This window comes from Brachycentrus maculatus, unplaced genomic scaffold, assembly GCF_059751285.1.
Source record: "Brachycentrus maculatus isolate JH-2025_06_01 unplaced genomic scaffold, ASM5975128v1 h1tg000011l, whole genome shotgun sequence".
NCBI classification, from domain to species: Eukaryota; Metazoa; Arthropoda; class Insecta; order Trichoptera; family Brachycentridae; genus Brachycentrus; species Brachycentrus maculatus.
Window position 1 is genome coordinate 225,461 of NW_028280765.1, and position 24,389 is coordinate 249,849.

Genomic DNA, 24,389 nt, shown 5'->3' on the forward strand with positions numbered 1-24,389 from the left:
GGACAATAGAACCGTTAAATTGAAGAATTCATGCCTTAAACTTGCAATTTCAATACATTTATTGATATTTCACAATATCTTAAGTTTGTGACAATATTTTTTCACAAATACTGCATTTTATGAGTTATTTATATTAAGATTTTGTTGATATCAACATACATTCATTGAGACAGAAATATGCAATACACACTTACATATTTCAATTTCGATAAACTTCGTCCTTTATTATGTAAATTGATTTCATCAAACTGATGGCGGTTTTATAACACAAAGCTGTTACTTGCAATATCTTTCAAGGGGTTCTTTACAAATTACACACATGAGGAACCCCTCAAATCATTATCAATCATGCTGAACATCATTATCCCTTCACTCCCTATAGTGAAATCATACTACGTTGGCCTTCAATACCTTCTTAATTATATCTTGTATTTCATCTTCTTTCAGGATTCTAGGTATCATCTTCTTAATATTTGGATTCCTGACACTCATCGGAAGCATGATATACTGCGTAGTGGTGTGCAGAGACGCTCCCAGGAGCATGCATCCCGAGGACCTGTACTGGACACACCATTGGTCCAAGACCATCGGGCCGTCAGAAATACACTACCGAGCGGGAGAGAAGCCTTACCACGCAGACGACAGATATTCCGATAGGTACTCCGTCAGCAAACTTAGCGGGAAATACTCTGACAGGGAAAGCAAACTCAGCCGATACTGAAATTACAAAAACATTGCTTCTCCCAACTAATTATAGTGTTATACGGGTAGCAGACTATTTAGTCTGCTAGCTGTGAATCGTAACGAGTGATTGAATAAGTGATATCAGATTCATGGAGTATATTACAAATTGGATTGATTTTGTGCTTATTTTATATGAGGGTTGGGCTATGTTCAGTTACTTAGAGAGTTCGTCAGACAATCACCCAGGTCAGAGTGATAAAGGTTTTATAACTAACGGAGCATTAAGATTTGTTAAATTTCAAACAATTTTTTTCTTTAAAAAAATGTGAGTCACAAACCATATTTCATAATTATTGTATTTATTTACTAAGCCTGCATATTAGGAAGGTAGATTTAACCGTTTGTAGTGAATGCCCATTATCATGCATATGAAAAACATTACGGAGTTATAACATTTGTCCAAAATACTTAGAAATCTGTAAGTCTTGCGATCTATGGGTACTATTCTCTACTTCTATATTTTCTACTTTATTTGTAGCTTGCATACTCTGTCCTAAGTATGTAGAACTAGAAGTGTAAATCGAGAGAAATGAAATGTACGTACTCAAACATGTACTCTTAATGTTGCCATATATTGCTTAACTTACAAATGCGCTTTTTTATAAACAAATTTTGCAAATTACAATGATAAATGTGTAAAAATAATATGTAGTGAGATAAGTATAAAAAATCCCTTTAAATGTAGAGTATGCTAAATCCAATATTAAGACCTCCCTTGTATTGAATTTATTGAATTTCATTAGAAACAGGTATTTTATATTTCGTCAGCGATACCTTTCTACAAACTCGAATACCGCTCTCTGACTTTATGAACGAGTCATGTCGGGTGATCGTCAGATGTAGTTCTTGAACACAGCCCTGTGTGGGAATGTTATGTTGAGAAATAATGATTAACGCAGCGATTGCTATAAAAACTTTATGTATAAGTGCATTGATTCGCTCTATGAAAATATCACATGTAATGAATGTCATTTACACCTTGCTTAGGTTTTCTTATTGCAGATGCCAAATACAAAACATGTAATCTACTTACGCCCAGTACTAGAAATGTACACAGATGTATATATTTCATCTGCTCATATTTCTTGCGCGGATTGATAAGGACACTTTATTTCTTGTCTAATATGATTAACTAACTCACAAATAATCAACATTCATTTTTCTATTATCTGTCTAGTGATTGCCATAATTTTAAACAAAATCGTTTTGATAATTTTCTAATGTCTTCCATGTCTTGTGTAACTGTGTAAGTTGTGAAACAATTATTTAGCTTTTATTTTTAGAAATTGTTTTTTTTTTTTACCTTTAATGAGTAGAACTAGAGTAATATTTCTAGCGTAAGAACTGGGAGTCAGAATGGATGGTATTTAAAATAGTAACAATTATTGGGTTGATGCAAAAGTTTTGACCGTTTTTTACATATATTTTTTTTAAATTTTTTTTTCTTGTGTATTATTTATTTAATAAATTATATAATTTCCATCAGTTCTTATAACCTTCTCCCATCTTTCTATCAACTTATAAATACCAGTAGTATAAAATTCTGTGGATTTTAATGCGAAAAATGAAGTAAGGGATGTTTTTACCTGCTCTATTGAATAATTTTTTTCATCATTTAAATTTTTTTGCAGTGATCGGAATAAATAAAAATCAGAAAGAGCAAGATCTGGAAAATACAGTAGATGCTTGATAACATCCCAATTTAACTCATTTAGCTTGTGTTGGGTCATCATAGCCACATGTGGTCTCGCGTTGTCGTGATGAAACACTGCCCCTTTTCTGTTTACCAATTCTGGTCTATCCTTTTGAAGGACCATGTTCAATTTGGATAATTGCTGACAATATTGTTCCGCTGTACTTGTCTTATCGTGTTCCAAGAGTTCAAAATACACAATACCCTTATTATTCCACCAAACACAAAGTATAACTTTTTTATGTATTTCGGCCTTCGAAGTTGTTAATGGGGCTTGTCCAGGTATAGTCCAATGTCTTATTCTTGTCACGTTGTTGTACACGACCCATTTCTCATCTCCTGTCACCAAACGATGCAAAAAAGGTTCATGTTTTTGTCTCGCACTCAAAGCAACGCGCGTTGAAACACGATCCAATAAATTGGCAGCCGACAATTGATGAGGTATCCAAACGTCGTACCGCAAAACCATTTCCATACGCTTCAAATGTCTTAATGCGATTGTTTGGTTGACTCCCATCATTGACACAATCTCCCTGATGGTTAGACGTGGATTGGTGTCAATTATGTCTTTTAATTCGTCGTCATCAGACTTCAATAGCCGCCCGGTACGTGGTTTATCAATGAGTGAAAAATCTCCAGATCGGAATTTTGCAAACCATCTTCGTACCTGTCGAACTTTGATGACATCTGCTCCATACACTTCACAAATGTTTTTGGTTGCCACACTCGCGGTATTGTCTTTACGGAATTCATAAAGTAAACAATGACGTAAATGCACTTTATCGAACGACATTTTGAAAAAATACAAGGGGTTATTACTGTACTCTGGCCAGGCCAAAACTGAATAGAAAGTAGAGGGAAAACATCCTTTATACAATGGATTCATAAAAAAAGAAGATGCTATTCATAATTTATGAAAAAATTTTTTTTTACCTGGGATCATAAAAAACGGTCATTACTTTTGCATCAACCCAATAGTATTGTAAATACAAAATAATATTTACGGAGTAATTTTAAGTGAATTATTTTTATAATTCGTGTATGCCATGTATGTAATAATAATTACTATTTCCAGATAAAAACTATTAATTGTTCTAAACTTGACTTAATTTATGTACTTGTTAATTCAATTAAAACATTCCATCTCACGTTAAATTGTTTCATTTTTCTTAATTTACAACCCCATTTAAATCATAAATCTGTATGTACTGGAAGTCCTGAAGAGAAGGTGGACATGGTTGAGACATGTCCTTAGAACGCCACCTGAGAGCATCAACCCCTCATGTCTCTTCTTCCAACCCCGAGGATTCCGGCGCCCCGGAAGGCCGCTGACGACCATTCACCGACTATACTCAGCGGAACTTCGAGACGCCGGACTGACTTGGGAGGAAGCCAAGGAGATGACGCGTGACAGAGTGACTTGGGAGACGTCTCGTGTTGGCCATATACTCCACCTAGGGAGCGAACATGGGAAAAGAAGAAGAGAAGAAGTATGTACCATTCATCACGTTTTTGTCTTTCTGCTGTTAAATATTCTAGGTAATAAAATAAATCTAGAAAATGTCAAGACATAATTGGCGCTCCGACTTCATAAGAATTACACAAATAGAGGACCACATTTCTTTTATTTAGTATTCAAAATTTACACGTACATCTTTTACAGTATGAGAGTATTACATCAAAATAATAATAAAATTGCTATAAATAAAAAAGTCACGATTCATTTAAAAGTGGGTTTATTAAATAGGACATTTTAATCATTAGCATGTTAAAATTGTAAAAACTCACAAAAATATTTTGCTGAATCTAGTGATTAAATAAATTCACCAAAGGACAATAGGAATTTAACTAAATATTAAAATAAAACTGTCTTATTTATATCTACATTGTTTAAATCTAGACTTGTACTGAGCATTATTCCAACGTTGAGAATTTAGTGTTTGGGTGGGAAACTTTAATGAACCGACTGAAATAATAATTTAGACCTCGGTAGGAAAGAGCCAATACTGATTAGGGTCATCACCTACAGACCTCCATTAACCACCAATCCTACATAGACAAATTGACACATTTTAAAAATAAATATAGTATTTATTTACACGTAAAACATTTATGAAATGAAGTAGTTTATATAATACTAATGTTACTTTATAACCTAAGTAATTTAATTTACTAGGAATATTTCATGAAAAAATGTTAACAAGAAAATGGTTATTTTAAATAATAGTCAAGCATATCAACATACGTTAAAGAAATAAAATAAAAGTAAAAATAAAATTTTAAAATTGGGCACTGAAAACATATTTAGACGGCACATAAACATATATTGTATATAAACATGCTAAATCTCAGTCAGAATGGAAAATTAAAGGTCATGCTAAAATTACGTCAAATAAGTTGTCTAATTTCAAATTCAGTTAAGTTTCATACCTAAATTTGGAATCAGATGACTCAAATAGAAAAATAGAAAACGATAAGTACATACCGGAATTCTAAATATATATATAGAGAGCTTAGGGTCACAAAAACCAATCTACAAAAAATAAAATCTGGAAAAAATAACATTAGTTATTTTTATTATACCTTTGTAGCACTGATAAATAGTAGACTAAATATTATATAAACCTTTAACTTTGGAATGAAATATTTCACTGATGGAAATTCAACAACCAATTTGAAATTGTTTATCCACAGTCCAAAAATGATGTAGATAGGCTGTAATGATCCTAAACCTCTGATTTCTACACTACATATAGAAATATCCGGATTTGGTAAGTATGGATAAAATCTCATGAACAGATCAGTTTACCAGAAACATACAGCGAAATAATCACAAAACTTTGTATTCACCTCAATATCTAACAGTCACATCACGATAATTGATAATTTAATTACTAATTAACTGTCAATGTGTATAGTAAAAAAATAAAACTAACACCGATCGTCACAACCAGAACTGGGGTATGGGTATGGTTCATGCAATCACTTAATTTCACTGGGTTCAAACATGTTAAAAGTCATCGTCGGAAGAGTTGTCATTGAATGTATACTTGGTCGGTTTCTTGGCCCGGGCCGTGGGGCGACTTTTGGGGCCCGGCTTAGCCTTGGCGGACCCATCGCTGGGAACAAAGTCATCGGAATCCGATCCGGACCCCTTGGCAGCCGCCTTCTTCGATTTCTTCGCGGGTTTGGCAGTCTTCTGTGGAAATTTGACAAAGTCCAACGATACAATGGTGCATTTAAGAAAAGATTTTCAATGTACAGAGGAACCTCTGTATGCGTCTGCTTTGGAATAAGTCCAACTTGGTATACGTCATATTTGGAGGCGAAACATTTTGCTCGGTATACGCCCTTCATTTGGCATACGACTTGCGTGCGTGCAAGAACTTGTTAGTTAAAATGAGTCACAACACCATGCGATACTCTTGATACTTTGTGAATTTTACGTGATTTTGAAATCTTCTTAAATTATTATTAAGTTCTTTAACCATAAGTTATGAAAAAAGAGATTGTTAAGTATGAAAGTGGCATACGTATCCGGGACTTGGATGCAGCATACTTAATGCTGAGAACAACGATTTCTACGATTGTGAAAAACAAAGACAGTATTAAATTGGCTTATGAAGCGAAGGGGGTGAAATCGATCACAAAACAAAGATCAGGGACATTAGAGCATGCCAAAAAATATGATTTTTTTCATAGGAACGGATAAATCATTTTCCCTTTATTTCTTATGGGAAAAATACTTTAGGGATACGTCCTATTTGGTATAAGTCTCATGATCTGGAACGGATTAAGGACGTATACCGAGGTTCCACTGTACAAATAAATGTATTAAAATAGAGTGTAACTAACCTTGGTGGTGAAAATATCGTCGCTGTCAGACAGATTCATGAGGAGCTTGGCGGGTCGCTTGATGCCGCCAGTGCGGGGCACGGGGAACAGCTTTTTCTTGCCGGCCGGGGCCTTCTGTGGTGGCGGCGAGGGGGCGGGGGAGCGCGCCCGAGGGGCCGGGGGTGGGCTGCCCGCATCGCTCTTGTCACTGTCCGATATAACGTACGCCTTGGGGGCCGGCTTTGACTTCACAGGTGACGGAGTGTCAGCCTTGGATTCTTCCATCAGCGAGTCAAACAAATTGTCTGGAAAAAAGACAATAGGGTATTATCACTCGGGAGGAATATCTAATTTCACATACTCAACCTATAAAGGATTGTGGACTCGTTTTGTGTTTATAACAACCAATATAATCAATATTTTCATTTATCATTTTCTTTTATAAAATTCGCCTTTGTAAAAACGTTGTTTTAGTGAAAAGGATTATGTTATTAGCAGCATTAAGTAGTATTAACCAGGAACTAAAAGATGCCCCAGTGGTGTAATGGTTAGCGTGTTTAGCTACCGTCCTGGAGGTCCCGGCTTCAATTCCCAGGGGGGTTGAACATAAATATTAGTGATTTCACACTCTAATATTTATTTAATATTACCCTGGACTGGTCCCTGAAGCGCAGGAGAGATCACCTTGCCTTCATGTAAGTAACGATCAAGATAACACTGCATCAATACGATGCAGTGCACTATGCAACATTGGGTGCGGATAGGGGTTAGAAGAATTAAATGAATCTTTTTCAATATCTTTTATCTTATTTTTTCACTAAAAAATATGAATAAAAATTTAAATATTTTTTGGAATTTATTTTTGATCACTTATTCATATTTTTATTTTTTGTCTTCATGGGGCACAATTTGTAAATAATTTAAGAAATGTTTTCCAGGTCAAAACTTACCAGAATCCATAGCAACGGGTTTGCTATTTCCATTCTTTTTAGCGTGTATTATATCATCTTCACTATCACTTTCCTGGATAGTCTGCGGTCCCATGGAATCCTCGTTCTTGTTGTCAAACAACTCGGGCTCCGAGTCTGAATCGCTCTTGTCAGAGTTCAATAGCTGGCTATAGGTGTTTATCTGAAAACAAAGTAAACTCATCATACTTCACAGCCTCATATGTAATACTGACTGCTAGTTTATTCACAACCAATCAGATAATCAGAAATTTGCATTTGTTGTACTATTGGAGCCACAAATGTTTACATTAGGGGTAGGGAACTATTACATTTCTAAATTCCTTTATCTAATTAAACTACTTTTCAATTTTTGCGGACACAAACATATGGAAGCTGAATTCTTATATATAAAGATATTGACTTTTTTTAAATTGGCAAAAGTCAATATCAGAGCGGTCAAGAGACTGCATGCGATATTAAGGCTACAGGTTCCCTACTAATGTTTTTTTTTAGATGGGAACTGCATTTATTCTTTACCTTGCTTATTATGTACAAGGTTTATAGATCATTAAGTGGATTTTTGTGTCTCCTAACTCCTAATGTTTTATTTTAATCTGTGTTGGGAACAGGAGGGATAATCTACTGTGGGCCAATTAGGACCTTCTCAGCATTTGTAAAACTCCTCAGGAGAAGCCGGACTGTTGACTGTCGTCAGCAGACCTTTTGTTCCACTAGAAAAGGATTTGGCATTTTGAGTTTTCCACCTTTGGTTTACGTCCTCTAGGAACTATCAGTATGCATCAGGGATGCAGAAAAAGATGGTCCAAAAAACAGGAACAATTAAGGATAAGCGAGTAAGGGTAAAGTCTCCACATTGGCAGGAGGAATAGAGGTATATCATACATGTAGAGTAGAGTGGGCCGATGACGTTTTTTTGCAAATTCAGCAATGAAAGTGGTCTAAAAAGTTGCATTTTGGATTGCACATAACGAGAAAAATATTTTAAAAAATATTGGATACTACTTTTGGCCCTCAACCAGAGCTCAAAGTTTTCGGAAAAGCCATTTTTTTACGCTTTACCAGCTGCCATTTCGTATTTTATTAATATAGACAGTCTAATTAAATGTTACGATGTGTAATATACTTTACTTAAATAGCACATAAAGACAAAAGTTACACTTTACGTTGTTATAAATAGGTAGCGTTGTTTTAGTATGTCTTTATATCCATCAGTATTCGGCCGGCGCGCGGCGCTCTAAGGAATCGGTTGCGCTGTCCGTAATTTTCTTTAGATCCCTGTACTTTAAAAACGAGTTAGATTTTAAAATATTTTATAATTTAGGTTACAAATTATCTTAACAAACGATTAAAGTTATTTTGAATACATTATTATGTTAATTTAAACAGAAATGAGTTCATCTAAACCCTGTATAAAATAATACTAGATTTTGGTTTTTAGCCTCATTTATTTTTGGAATTTTTCTCGAACCGGTTTCAAAAAGAACTTTGTTATCTTCAGGGATAGACATAGAAATGTATATTCCAGAAGACAACAAGATTTTTGTCAAAACCAGTTAGAGAAAAGTATCAATAATGGATGTGGTAAAAAACCAAGTTAGTTTTATTTTATACAGTTTTATAAAATGTGCCACAAAATATTTGCCAAAAATATTCAAGAAATAAGTTTAATCCGCTACTAACATAGACGTAGTGAAGTAGTTGGTCCCATATTTGGCGTACCATCAGGTCAAATCGTAGAAACGATATAAAAATGATGATAGGCACTATTGAATTAAAATAATCTTCAAAAATTCATCGGAAAAACAGCCAAACTTTAAAAATAAATCGAAAAATTATCGCACATCAAAACAAGGTTACAACACCTTTGTTTAAATGAAAATGGAATAGATATTTATATTTAGGAAACTACAGAATCAGTGAGTTCAAAATCATTCCCTGATCCTTCATCGTTCAAGAGGAAAACTTTACAACTATAACAAGTGTGTGTAAACGATTTGGTTTTTCCGACCGATGGGCTGCAACTTTGACTTTTATTGTTCCAAAAGACTTACATCTGGTCTTCGGGGAAATTTTAATTCAACTGGAAAAGCTTTAAGATTTGTGAATGATTATCTATTATGATTTTTACTGTACCTGTAAACCTACTACATATTCTAAGCTGGGACCATCTGTGACAATCTATTACTATTGAACATTGTTAACCTGAAATCGTAAACCAACAACCTGGAAAAATGGCACACTCTCAATAACTGACAACTGTTTATTTTAAAATACACAAATAATTGTCAAAGGTTACGCTTCAGTGTGGTTAATTGTAATAAGAAAACCATAGGATAGTGCAAATTATGTAATTGAAATAATAAGTTTATCCGGAACTTTGGGGATGATTTAAAATCAAAAAAGATCCTATCATTCAAAGGAATGCTTTTTTGTTCATCCTATAAACTCAGTTTCAACATTGTTATCGGATACCAGAAGCCATATCGGGACCTAAATTTGAGAAAATCATCGAAACTCGAAAGAAGACAGATTATTAAGGTTATTTAAGTTACCGAAGCTCAATTTTCAAGCTACCAACTACATACATGGAAATAATTATTAGGGCTAAATTATAAGTTACACAACCACGAATCATAATTAAAATATCGGACAGCTTTCAAGAGATGATTTTAATAAATCGAAGATCAGTTTTTACTGTATCCTCCATCCCTTGTCACATGTAGGCCTTGTGGAACGCTGCGTTAAAATGGTGACAGAAGCCTCTATAACAGTAACTGGCCAGAAAGCAAAAGATGGTATTATACGAACTAAAATAATGTACAGGACTAAAATACCTTCATTCGATAGTAAGAAACAGTGTGAATAAAAAAAATTACTTTTATTTTCGCACTCTGCTTTATATAGAAAAATCTGTGAATTCCGTCATTTTTATGGTTTGAAAAATAAATATAAAGCCAATTTCAAAATTTATAAATAATTTTTTTTCTTGCTGAATGACTTTTCTTTTATCAATATATATTTTTTCCTTATAAACGTGAAATTTTATATTTTGTGGAAATTGAGAATTTCGTTGAAAAATATGAAAATGTAAAAATTTGAATCTTGGTTGGTTTGTCGTTTTTAATTAACACAATGTATTTAAAATAATTTTAATTGTTCGTAAAGATAATCTTTAACTTATACTTAATCACACTTAATATTATAACACATTTTAAAAGTACCGGGATATAAGAAAAAACACGGAGAGCGCAACCAATCCCTTTGAGCGCCGCGCGCCGGCTTAATACTGATACAAACAATGACTTACTAAATCAACACTACTGATTTATAACAACAAAAAGTGCAACTTATGACCTTGTATGCTTATTAAGGAAGGTGTGTTACATATCTTGACATTTAATTAAACTGCCTACATTACTAAAATACGAAATGGCAGCTGGTAAAGCGCAAAAAAATAGCTTTTCAGAAAACTTTGAGCTCTGGTTTAGGGCCAAAAGTAGTATGGAATATTTTTTTTAATATTTTTTACGTTATGTGCAATTAAAAATGCAACTTTTTAGACCCATTTGTCTTTGATATCTAAAAAAATTTTTTTTTTCATACACCAACGGCCCACTCTAATGTAGAGGCTAACATGCCGGAACATTGAGCAAAACAATAAAGAAGACTTCAAAACATTTGGAAAGGTACAGAGAATACATGTGTTACCTTTGTAGCAGCTCTTCTTGCATTTGCTCGTTCTCTAGGTACTACAGGCTGCGCAGTAAAACTAGCTTCACTACCCGACAAGTCAATGTCATCCTCACTATCGGAAATAGTTTTCTTCTTTTTCTAAAAAAATTTACAAATACTATTAGATGTCATTCAGTCATTATAAATGAATTTGTAATACTAATAAAAGTGGTTCATACAGCAGCGCCCTTTGGAGCGCCGGGCTCCTTTTTGAAGGTCAGTTTGGATTGCTTCATGCCATCAGTCGCTTTTTCCGCTTTTTCTGCTTTCTCCTTCTTCACCCTCGGAGCCTTGGTCTTCTTCTCAGCAGCCATCGGGCTTATACCGCTCGGGTCATCCTGAAATTGGAAAAGGCATTGAAGCAAATCTACCAGATGCAATATTTCAATAATTAAAATTTTGATATTTTTTCAACTATTTACTATTGTATTTTCAGCAGACACGCTGCTTTTATGGTTTTCTACGCTTTCTTCATTCGCAAATAAGCCCTTGAAATACAACAAATAAACATTAAATTCATTAAACAACTCCAATGTACGGTTAATATTTCTTCTCACCATTGAATAAACTTCATTTTACTCTGGGGTCTTCACATTAAATGGCATTTTTTAAGGCCAATCACAACTTTATTATCTCAAAATCCAGGTAACATTTTACGTAAATGATTATTTTTATAAAACATTGTTTTATCATTGAAAAAATAAGTTTTTCTACGAAATAATTATATGGTTTAGAAAATAAAAGAGTTATTAAAATGTAAGGAATTAAAAAAATATATATAAAAATATTTTTTCTATATAAATTCTAAAAAACAAAAAAGAATTCCATATAAATTCAAATTCAAAAAAAAAATTTGCATAAGGACACGTCGAGCCCTGAGCACGGATCTGAGCATTCTGATTTGAACGCTTGAGATCTGGGCCTTACACACATTTTTATACATGGATATAAAAAATTATTTTTACATTACTCTTAATTTTGGCTAAGGTTAATATATTACAAATATTACTTACAGGATCATATTCCTTCTTGATCTCTTTTCTCTGCTTCAACTTCTCTGCAGCTACAATCCTCTTGATAAGTTCATCGTGAATTTTGGGTTCAATCCTCCTTCCGTCATTGGAGGGTAATGTATCCATAAGGGATTTCCTGTTCTTATTATTCTTATTCTGTAAAATAACAACAATCTTAAGCTTTTTTCAAATGAAACATAGAAATCTTACTTAGTTACAAAATTACATACAAAACGGAAGAGTCAAGCACTATAAAAATATCATAGCTAATTTAAATCAATATTAAATTAAAAAAATAAATAAAACATGACAAACACCTAAACCAATATGAATAAAAATTCATTTTACAACTTGTAAAAATTGAACCTGCGATGCAAGATTCACAGTCAAGCATCTACTCAACTGTGCCATGGTGCAAACAATTGTCAATTGATTATTTGAGACGATTTCCCTTGACACAAGGCAATCACAAGCTGAATTACTTGTGTTAAATAATGTTATCATGTTGCAATACAGTTGATTCTGCTTGATTGGCCAAATCTTAAAGAATGGAATCCGAGCCAAGGAACCAATACATTAACATCTTACATGTCACATTAACACAATGTTGCACCATATTGGCAATTATGAAGACAATAAATAATAATTTACCACTTTATGAATATGGAAACTGAGAGAATGCAATTATTGATGTTATTAAATCAAAACATAAAAAAAATTGATAAAGTTAGAGACGCTGATGATGATAAACCATTTGGGCCCGCGACTAATCAGAATACAGTTTATTTTGTATTTGAAAAGCATTGATAACTTTATGGTAATGTAATTGCATAACACTTTCTTTATAATTCATCGTTCGCTTTGTGTAATACCACTTTAAAACACTACTTCACGACTACTGGTTTCGGAATAACCATTCTATCATCAGGTCAACTACACGCTATAGAAGTTAGTTATAGTCTATAGTTAACCTGAAGACAGAATGGTTATTACGGTACCGGTAGTAGTGAAATAGAGTTTTTAAGTGGTACTACACAAAGGGAACAATGAATAAAATATTGGTTGCTTAATTTTAGATTGCCTTCGATTGATTGGGGCGGACAGTAATTGAGACAAATTTTGGGGTGCTGATGTGACTCAATTAAGCTTTTGATTATTTAATAAATACTTTATAATCACCTTCATCCTTTCAGCCTAGTGAGAGCATTAAAAACAAATACAATAGAGATTAACATACATACACATTCATTTAAATGATAAAAGTAATCCAATAATTGTATTTTAACCGTTTTAGTGCTGAGATTTCTTCTTAAATGTACGCTTACATTGCTGAAGACTTGTTTGCAAGAAAAGTCCTTTTTATTAGGTGTATATAAAATCAATAATATTTTTCAGAAAATTTTAACTGATTTTAGTATTTCGTTCTTGGTGGACAATATATCAAACTACTCAAATAATAATGCATTTTATAATAAACATACATGTATATTTTTTATTAAAAGCAATTTTGAGAAAAAAAAATACTGTAAAAAACCATTTTCATTCAGTGTCAAGTTGTGGTCCCGTGGTTAGTGTAGCGGACTCTTGAGTCAGAGTTTCTCGGTTCGAACCAACTCTACTACAATCTGATACATACCTATTTCTAATAATGAGCCGCTTGGGCTCAAAGAAATAGTATGAAATCAAAGTATTTTTGTAAATAATAAAAACACAAATATATATTTTTTTAAATAATTTTTTTTTCACAAGATGTGTCAAAGTTGTGTGAAATTAGCTCATCCTTGGAGTTTTCACTATCACTATTTCACTATCTTCCAATTGGTAAACATTCCAATTTGAGTATAAAAATCTTTGAGTATAAAAAAAACATAATCCCTTTCAACACCAGTATTGGACGAATCAGACATTTTAAGGGTCGATATATAGATTCTCAGCACTCTAACGGTTAACTTTGCGGATATTTTTTTATAAAGATTAATGTTAATCTAGGAAATATGTGAAATCTTTACAAACATTTGATTTGAATTTTTTTAGAGGAATGAAATCAAGTTTTTTTTAAATCTTTTGATATATTTGACTTGTAAGTTGCAAGCTGTTGAAAATTTCAATAGATATAATTCTTTAAAATGTAACTGTATCAAATAAGACATACCATTATTGCCTTTGTCTTCTTGTTTAATCCGAGCTCCTCACTGCGTTCTTTTTCCTCAACAACGTCTAATTTATCCATAAATACATCTAAATCATCCCTCCAAAGCATCGATGGCGTTTTCGCTCTGAAAATGTTTCACAGGCATTAAAAATGTATTCATGATTCCAAACATTTAAGTAAAAATAAAAAATAATATACATACTGTAGCGCATTCAGTTCGGCGATTCTTAGGTCTCGCTGTTTCAATAACTCATCCTTCTTTTCCTTAGTCAACATCCACATGGACATTCCCAAGAGGTAGTTGAACTTCTTAACATCGCCTAATTTCATGAATGCTTTATCTGAAAGAATTGGATAGATAGATTAAAAAAAACTGAACAGACATATTCCGACGCACTTCTCAGAAAAGCTCAGAAAAAGTATATTTTTATTTTTGTATGTTAAAGTGAAATATTACCGGGATCAATTGCTTTGCCTCCTTTCCCTGGTTTCACATCCTCCTCCTCCTTCTCTTCATCGCTTTCCTCGGCTTCTTCCTCTTCCGTGCCTCCTGATTGCTTTGCGACCTTTTTCTTCCATGCGGCGATAGGGTCAGGATCATATCCTTTGAGATGAAAAAAAAAATTTAAACCATGTCATTTGAACAAATGATCTATTCCATAATATGTACTAAATGTTTATATGTACATTTGTATATATTTATTTGTCCGCTAACTTATAATCAATGAAATGTATAATAAACTCATGCCTCTAGCAAGATGGCGAGTGATTTTGCCTAGAATTTTCACTCATGAATTACATGAAATTATAGTAACTTTAAACATAAAGAGTAAATCCACTCACAAGTAGCCATAGGCTATAAAACTTATAAATTTGAAGCCTGAGTAGGGACATGATAAGCGGTGTTGCATAAGCCACTTGAGTTAGCTAGATTTCAGAGTAACTTAGACATTAGGTAATTCAAAATATTTGTCCAGTGACGATGGAACACTTCATTAATATTAAATTTTCTCAGATCAATCAAACACAAATTTTTAATCAACACATATTTAGTCAACGTTTTATATTTTATAATTTATTATTAGATTAAAACCAATATTTTTAGCTTTTCCACTTTTTTTTTTTTTTTATTTGACCAGCGACCGGGTTTCGTCGTTACCGACATCATCAGACTGGTCTGTCATCACCAGTCTGATGATGTCGGTAACGACGAAACCCGGTCGCTGGTCAAATAAAAAAAAAAAAAAAAGTGGAAAAGCTAAAAATATTGGTTTTAATCTAATAATAAATTAAAAATGCAATTCCATCACGAAGTGTCAGTGGATAATATAAATCTATTATATTTTATATATTCAGTTAAATTAGGCAATAAATTTTTAGTCAACGCTCTTTACTATGAATATAATGTATTAAACACATTCCAATTCCTCGATACTTTGACAGTTTTTCAGAGTTAATAAAGTAGCCACCGTGGCGCTGATGTCTCCATGCCTCCTATATCAGACATAAGGTAATCACGTAAGTAGGCATCTACTGCATACTTTTATTCTTTGAATGTGGAATATTTTATGAAAATGCTCATTGTATTTTACATCACAAAATTTCAAACAAATAGCACCTTCACTTTAAATTATGTATAACAACTTAAAAATATAAAATCAGAACTCAAAATATACTTGTTATAAGTAGTTTTCGTAAATGAAAACAATGCGAAGCTGGGAAAAATCATTAGTACATATATAATGTTTTGTATTAAAATGAACTGACCTCTTCTCAGCAACTCATCCACCATAACTTTCCTCTTTTTGTTCTCCACTACAAGGTCCTTGTCGCATTTCTCCAAGATGAACCTAGCCTGGTTGGAGAGTTTATCGGCTTCCGCCTTCAGCTGCCCGATAAGATAATCCTTTCGCTTGCTGTAATACTGAAGGCGAAGGCTATAGAACTCCCTGAGGATCTCTTCCACTTTATCATATCTATAAAAGGAGACAAATATTTTTATACAATTATCAATCGGAATAAACCCTTATAATGCAAAAAACATAATATGTATTTGTAAAACATATTGATTAGTGTAATTAACATAAAACTTACTTGTGCAGGCAATTGTTTTTGTCAAAAGCATTCATGGTAGTTAGAGAAACGGTAGTTTGGAGTTTGAACACTTTGTGGATACCCTCAGTCTCTACTTCAAATAACTTCCCGGGGAGTAAGCTGATTATAAACTTCACCGTTGTATCAGTGTTGTATTCCTAAAAATAATATAGGAATAATATATAGTTACATTAAAAGCTCATTAATTTCAACAACGTTAATTTGAAAAATATTACGAAATTATGAACTCTCAAACGGAGATTTCAACAGTAAAATTGTGTTGAAAAATGGCAAATTATCTAATACGCTACCTTAACCGACCAGTAGTATGATCAACAAGGCTTTAACATATCTACCCGGAGCCAAAAATGACCTCACTATAACTAGCAATGGTTTCAGGTGCACAGTTGTTAACATATCTTTGATTTTGATCTCTGATTTAAACAAAATCCTTTCGATATTTTTATCAGTTTCTATCCTGATTTTGAAAAAAAAACCATGACATTGTTTTTTATTTCAATTTGTTTTTCACGTTCTGGGCGTCATTCTTGACAATTTATTTAATATTACTTCGGACTGGTGCCTAACACGCAGGACTGATCACCTTGCCCACATATAACAAACAATCAAATCAACATGGCATCAATTAGATGCAGTGCCCATACTCAACACAAACCACTATTCAAATGCACAAATTAGAAATTAGACACAACACAAACCTTGTACTCCGATATGATTGGTTTAACTTTCTCACTGCCCAGCATCGGTTCCAGAACATTTTCCTTATAGTTCTGGGTCCAGCTACCCACGGGCAACTCTGTGATCTCGATCCTTTCTCCTGGCAGTACAGCCGCTTCGCCAGAGATCACATACTTCTCCTGGAAGCCTTCCACAGTGCCTCGGAAGCCCTTGTACCACGGGTGCATTGGCTCTGGTTCTTCTCCATCGAGCATCCGCCTGTTTAATCACAATTATTATGATTAAATACTACATGAAGTTTTAAAAAACAAAACAAGCTAACGGAATATGCCCGAAGAATAAATAAAAAGTACTTTGTATTACACTTTTGAGTAAAAACTATACATAATCTGGTGCCTGGAGTCATTAGTCAAAGGTACCAGTGAATTTACCAATAATTTCTAATGGATTCAATGGAATAAATGATAAGAGATGAAATACATATCATCGCCTGTACTGATACGAAAAAGACCCATTATTTCAATGTTTTTTGATAATGATTATTTTAGCAGGTAAACAATTTTTACTAATATTATGAGACAACAATTACATACATTGAAAGCTTCCCTCTGAACCCATATCTGTTCTAAAGATTGTAGATTTCAAATAAAAAAGGAAAAAATAAGCTTAACAAACCATTTTTACTTTAATATATTAGTACTTCCAACTTCTTGCAACTTTATTTTACTAATTTAATTTTCATCAGTCAAAATGTACATATGAATAAATGTTTTGTAATGATGTACCAATATACCTTATATTCTTGACAATATCTCTGGGATTGAAAGTGGGAATCTTGGTTGACCAGCCAGTACCGATACCTTCAGCCCCATTTACCAAAACCATTGGAATAATCGGTACATAATACACAGGTTCTATTTTCTGATTGTCTTCAAATTCGTGCTGTAAAACAGACATTGATAAATTACAATGTAAAAAGAAAATGTAAAAATTTGTATTTATATTCTGAGATAGAAACAACATTAGATATCAACAACGAATATAAAATATTACCGTTAGAAGAGGGTCATCATGTGGATGGAAGATGAGCCTAGTGAGTGGTGACATCATAGTAAAAATATAACGGGGACTAGCACTGTCCTTGCCTCCTGACAACCTAGTACCAAACTGACCTCTGGGTTCCAGTAGGTTGATGTTATTAGACCCCACATAATTCTGAGCCAAATTAACAATGGTGGAACACAACGACTGCTCTCCGTGATGGTAAGCCGAATGTTCAGCCACTGACCCGGCTAATTGAGCAACTTTCACCTCGCGCTTGTCATTACGTTTAATGCATGTAAAGATGACCTTCCTTTGTCCAGGTTTCAATCCGTCAATCATGGATGGAATAGACCTTACATTATCCCCGTTGGAGAAAAGAACCAACTCCAAATTGATAAAATCCGAGTATGTGACATCTCGCGTTTCTTTAGTGTACAAATAACGCTCGGACAACCCAATTTCTTTTCTCCTTTTGACTTCTTCCATGTGATTGGTTAACCACTCCTTACGTTGGTCGGCAGCTTTCTTGGAGAATGCCAGCTCGATGTTGTGGTCATCGGTTGTTCCGCCGTACTTGAATCTGATACGGTGACGTTCCATATTCTGGAAGTATTCCCGCGCCTCCTTAGATGTGGAAGTACCCAAACCTTTGTAGTACTTTATGTTGTAAGTATGGTGGTTTTCCGTGTCCCTCTTCCACTCCTCAAATTCGGGCAGAGAATAGAAAGATATCTCTTTGTCTTTCTTCGAGGCCTTCACAATAGGCGTGATGAACTCTTCCAAGAAAGGATGTTTCAATAAGTTCGGCCAATGGTGATGCAAGAAGTTGATAATGAGTCCCTTTATATGAGACCCGTCCTGATCCTGATCAGCCATTATCATCAATTTACCATATCGCAAACTTTTCAAATCTTCCACATTGTTATATTTTTTCTCACGATCAAGTCCGATAATTTTAATTAAGTTGGTGATCTCTACATTATCGCGAACCTGTTTATGAGAAGCCTCCCGAACGTTTAGTGGTTTTCCCTTGAGAGGAAACACTCCGTAGCGATCTCTCCCCACGACACTCAATCCCGACACGGCCAAGGTCTTGGCCGAATCTCCCTCTGTGATAATTAGAGTGCAGAGAAGAGAGTTTTTCTGTCCGGCCTCATTAGCATCTACCAGCTTAGGAATCCCCTTCAGCTTGCTATGTTTCTTGCCTGAGATCTTATTCAGCTCTTTTTGGGCCTTGAACTTGGCCCAACTCAAAACGGCTTCCACAATACCGCATTTATTGGCGATGGATGTTATAAACTCATCGGACAAAGTGCACTTTGAGCCGAAGTTCCTTACCTGCGAGGTCATGTTTTCTTTTGTCTGAGAGTCGAATGTCGGGTTTACTATCAAGCAATTAACAAAGAGCCACATGTGACTTTTTACTTGCAACGGCCTAATATCTACACCGCCCTTGTTCTTTTTCTTCAACACTTCCATTACCTTTTTCATAATCAAGTCTGTGACATGATCCACGTGTTTGCCACCTTTAGTGGTAGCGATGGAGTTGACAAAAGAGACTTGTTGGAAACCTTTGGAACTTGATAACGTGCAACCTACTTGCCACCTTTCGTTCACAGCTTCGTAACAAACTTTCAAGGGACTCCCATTATCATCTTCCTTGCCCTTGATAAAAAGGTTTATATAGTCCTTCAACTTGTTTACAGGTAGTCGTTTACCATTTAGGTAAACCTTCACTCCGGTGGATGCCGCCACATCGTAGGCTCTACGAGACATCAGACTTACTATGTCATCGTCCAATCTATCCATCTTGAATTTTGTTAAATCAGGGCTGAAAATAATTTTGGTATAGTCGTCATCCTTTTCCGACGGCTTGATTTTAGGCTCCGAAGCCTTGCTCATGTTGGCACCCCAGGTCTGCTTGAAATGTTTCTTGTACTGCTTGGATGCGGTTTCTACAGTGAATTTACTGGAGAAAATGTTGCAGAGTTTGGCACCGTAACCGTTTCGTCCTCCCGTCACCTTCTCCTCCTCATCGTTATAGTTGGAGGAAGTCAACAAGTGGCCGAAGATCATGGTAGGAACATACATCTTCTCATCTTTATGCATAACAATAGGAATTCCTCCCCCATTGTTGTAAATAGAAATAGTATTAGTCTCTTGGTTGATATCTATTCTAATAATATCCATCTTTGCATCACGCTGCTTGTTGTCAGCAGCATTCACTAATATTTCATCAAAAATTTTGTAGAGTCCTGGAATTTTAAAGCGAAATATTAATATCATCTATGTTCCATTAAGATATCAATGGAACCTTTATAACTACTTTGTGGGGTTAAACCCAGCTTAAGTGAGCAACAACGCTTAAAATATTGCTTATCATTATTTATCTGCACAAAATAAAAGAAAAATATAAAAACAGAGATGCACTAAACAATTACAAAATACGAGTTATGTACCTGGAACGTAAGTAATTTCCTTTTGAGTAATTTGTTCTTTCTCCTTATCATAAACCCACATCACCTCTGTTGACTTCTCAACGGATCCTATATAAGTATCGGGACGGAGCAAGATATGCTCCAATTGAGATTTCTTCTGATATATCTTTTCAATTGTGTGCTTTGCCGCACCGGCTTTCTTGGCCGGCTCGGCGACTCCATTCTGTTTATCCGCATTGTCCCCACTCATCTTATTAAGCATAGACTGAAAACAAGATAAACTATTACAGTACAATTATACTTTACATAGCGCTATACTGCGTCTAAGGGTGACTGCGAGTGAGAGGCAGAGGAATGGAAATTCTCCCACCAAATTTGAGTTGCAATCAATATCTCATCCATGTAATCTAAGTACAATAAAACCATTTTCTTTTAAAATAATTGAGATTCTTTGTATTTACATTAATATTTTTAACCTGGTAGTGTGAAATGATGAGTCTCAAAAGAGCTTTACATTATGACTTAACCACCCTACCTTCGGGTTATTTTCAGGCATATTTTTTATAAACAAGCAAAAAAATCACAACGTTTGTTATCACAAAATATTGTCAGGTATGAAACCTGACAAAAATTTGTCAGTGTATCCGGTACGCATTAAATATTTTTGGAACAGATATCTTTTTCACGTAGGTCATACGGGTTAGCGCGGAGCGGTGAAGAAAAACCCGCGCGTATCACGTATGTTCGTTGTATGTTTAGGGCAGTTAATAACGGTTTTCAGATTATAAAATAATAAAATAGTTAATAAAATAGATAGATTGTTTTAGATAATTAAATATTTTTTAAAAATCGAAAAATATCAAGTTAAACCAAATAGTTCATAAGATTTAAAAATTAAAGTACCAAACAAAGACAGAATTTGAAGGAATGCCATTTGACAAGTAATTTGGCAGGTGAACGCTCTCTTTAGAAAAAAAAATTCCTTTCATTAATAGGTACACGAGCAATAAATAAAAATGGTAGCCATGTCTCCACTTTGGTTAGTGCAGTACGGTAAATTTTATTTAATTTCCAATTGGACTAACATTTACATATACATACATAGCATCGGTCTACACTATTTATCAGTGTGTACGGTATGGAGAAAAGCTTTGTCAATTTGTAAAAAGTAATATCTGTCTGTTAACACACTAAGAGCGTTTGTCCACTACACGGAATTTTACCGTCCGGCACGTAAGTTAGCGTTTTCAAACGACGATTGGCTTGGATTGGCTTGGATTGGCTTGTGCTTTTGTCCATCTTTCTTTGGATCGGCGCACTTGATCGGTGCGTGAACACGTTGTGCGTAAATTCGATCACGCTAAACTGTCGTAGTCGCTTTCATTTTTCATAATTAGACTGCCGGAAGGTAAAATTCCGGGTAGTGGACAAGCGCCCTAAGGGCGTTTGAGCACTACTAAGGGAATTTTACCGTCCTAAATGAGGTAAAAAATACTCTTCCCGTCCTTAAGCATCAATCGACCGAATAGGTAGAAATACCTTCCCCGTCCTTAGGGCGATTGTCCACTACACGGGATTTCACAGTCCGGAAGTCCAGTTTTGAAAAATGAAAACGACTACGACAGGTTAGCGTGATCGAATTTATGCGCAACATATTCACGCACCGATCAAGAACACCGATCCGAAAAAATATGGACAAAAGCACATGCCAATCCAAGCCAATTGTCGTTTTAAAACGCTAACTGACGTGCCGGACGGTAACATTCCGTGTAATTCCGGGTAGTGGACAAACGCCCTTAGTGTGTTAACTATAATGTATGATCATGCAACAAAATGGAGGTTGGTAAATGATGTTAGTGTACTTAACCCTCTACACTCCTTAATCTCTTATTATTATTTACTAAGCATGAAAATACAACATTTGAGACACAGAATCATTATGAATTTAATTAACATTCAGACTTTAATTTATATAAAAATAGATAACAATAATATTAATTAACCATCTTACTTGAAAGCAAAGTGACCAGTTTAACACTTAAGATCTCAATCTAATATCTTAAATATGAAATTTGAAAAACACATTTTTTTAAGTAGCCCATTTTTTTTATCAAAACCTGCTATCGTCGTAAATCAAAAGATTTTGGCATTCAAATGACGTATAATGTTTTTGGAAATGTTTCATATACGGATATTTGACTCCTATTCTTATAAATTTACGAAATTAAAAAATATACAATAATTATTTGGACCATTACACTTTCCAAACACTGCCATTTTTTTGCGAAACTGCATAGCCTTGCAGTAATTTTTTACAAAACATAACAAAGAGATTTTACTGTACGAAAGGGTCAATTATTGTCAAGGGCAAGCCATTATTGGCAAATATCCTTAAAAATAAAATGTACTTATTTCATAACTGAGAAAATAAAAAAAACCGGTAGAAGTTTGATCAAAAAATGCCGCCACACGGTTGTTTGGATACATACCTTTATGTCTGCCATTTTAACGAGCACCTTTTCTTTTCCAGTGCCCCGGCAAACCCGGTTAAACAAATTTAGCACAATGAAGGTTCTATATGAAGAACTGTCCAAAGGTAAGCATTGTTATATTCCAAGCAAACGTTCTACGATAAAAAGACGCCAAAATCACGAAATTGCGCTACACTAACGGACCGAGAATCAACGAATTTCTGCGACGAGGGGCTATATTGCTTTTGCATCTGATTTATTTTTTTTAAATTCTCGGGTAACGTTACTCAGTACTACGATCGCGTTTCTTTCTAGTCGTTAGCACTAAAATCTGTAAGTAGGTAGGTACATTCGTTAAAAGTTTGTAGTAAATAAATATAAGAAGAAGAAAAGTACGCATGAAACTCTCACTCGTTAGAAGTGAAACATTTTAGAATGTAAAAACAGAACATTTGATTTCATGCAAAGCTTTCTTCGCATTTGTTGACGATTTTATAATTTCGTAAATAAATGCATATTTTTTTACATTTGGAATACATTGCACCTAGCAAATTTTTTTTATCAAATTTGTGACGAACGGGTTATAAGGTCTATTTATATTAGTCGATTGCTCAGCTGTATTATTTTCATTTCGTTGATGTTTTATACCACCTATATATTCACTTGTAGAGCTACTATTCAGGCATTCAAATTCTCCGTACCACTTATTATGTCATAGCCGACGCTATCGATGCATACAGTGTATTTGGGATCATTGGGAGATCATGTTGTCAACAGTATTCCCTTTGCTTGATTAAGCTCGCAATCTTTCTGTATTTGTTTTATTTTCCATTTTATTCGTCACACACTGAAAATTGTTAACTAATATATATTAGTTCAGCTAATGTACAGTATAATATGCTAGCGTCTACTGGTTCCCTATGTTACGTATTAACACAGAACGTGCGGTGCATCCGCGTAAACTGTTTATGACGTATGTGACGGAGAAAGTAGAAACGATTCTTTCACTCTTTTCTAGCTGCTGATTGCGTAAGCGTTTCACTATGTTATCTCATCAAGGTCAATTTTCCTGATGTTTTACGACAAAATTACCAAACAAAAAAATAATTTTTAAAAGTATTCACTTGCTGAAATTATTTTGTGTCGTCTTAATCAATTAGTCCGTTCCCGATTGGTGAGCACCTAAAAGGCACATCTATTCAAAAAAGGTGGAATGCAATATTTTGATAAATTTGAACATATAAAAATAGTGACGTAAAAGAAATCAGGATCACGAAATAAGTTTTCGGAAAAAAGTGAAGAGCAAATAAGAATTATTAATTATCACTTATGATTGAAATTAAAATAATTGTCTTTATTAAAAAAATGAAAGTAAAGATTTTTATATTCTGCTGTATCCAAAATATTTGCGTGTCGTCTGAAATATGGGTTGCGGTGAACCGTTTAAATAGTTGAATATAGCTAAGCGATATTGACCCTTGTAAACGAAATAACCCCATAGTAC

At 34.2% G+C, this 24,389-nt stretch overlaps 2 protein-coding genes across 3 annotated transcripts in view; one reads left to right on the top strand and one right to left on the bottom strand.

Moving 5' to 3' along the window:
• The window catches only part of LOC148313441 (uncharacterized), a 144,394-nt gene extending 142,498 nt beyond the window's left edge, over positions 1-1,896 (top strand). The window contains exon 8 of the mRNA XM_088262074.1: positions 448-1,896. Coding sequence (XP_088118200.1) covers positions 448-721 — 274 coding nt within the window. The 3' untranslated portion in view covers positions 722-1,896. The remainder of the gene's footprint in view (positions 1-447) is intronic.
• Positions 1,897-4,156: 2,260 nt separating this feature from the next.
• LOC148313442 (DNA topoisomerase 2-like) lies at positions 4,157-23,113 on the bottom strand. 2 transcript variants are annotated; one of them, XM_088262086.1, is made up of 17 exons: positions 22,904-23,113; positions 20,436-20,679; positions 17,986-20,231; positions 17,726-17,874; positions 16,953-17,190; positions 16,234-16,391; positions 15,907-16,115; positions 14,597-14,743; positions 14,342-14,480; positions 14,140-14,263; positions 11,988-12,143; positions 11,397-11,462; positions 11,154-11,312; positions 10,951-11,073; positions 7,222-7,402; positions 6,293-6,576; positions 4,161-5,636 (listed from the first exon to the last, which is right to left on the bottom strand). In XM_088262086.1, exons 1-17 carry the CDS (start codon positions 22,916-22,918, stop codon positions 5,448-5,450), a joined length of 4,827 nt encoding a protein of 1,608 aa, XP_088118212.1. In that variant the 5' UTR covers positions 22,919-23,113; the 3' UTR covers positions 4,161-5,447. The 2 variants fall into 2 exon arrangements, with proteins under 2 accessions (XP_088118219.1, XP_088118212.1); XM_088262093.1 differs by lacking the exon at positions 11,397-11,462 and having other exon boundaries at positions 4,157-5,636.
• Between the last annotated feature and the right edge of the window lie 1,276 nt (positions 23,114-24,389).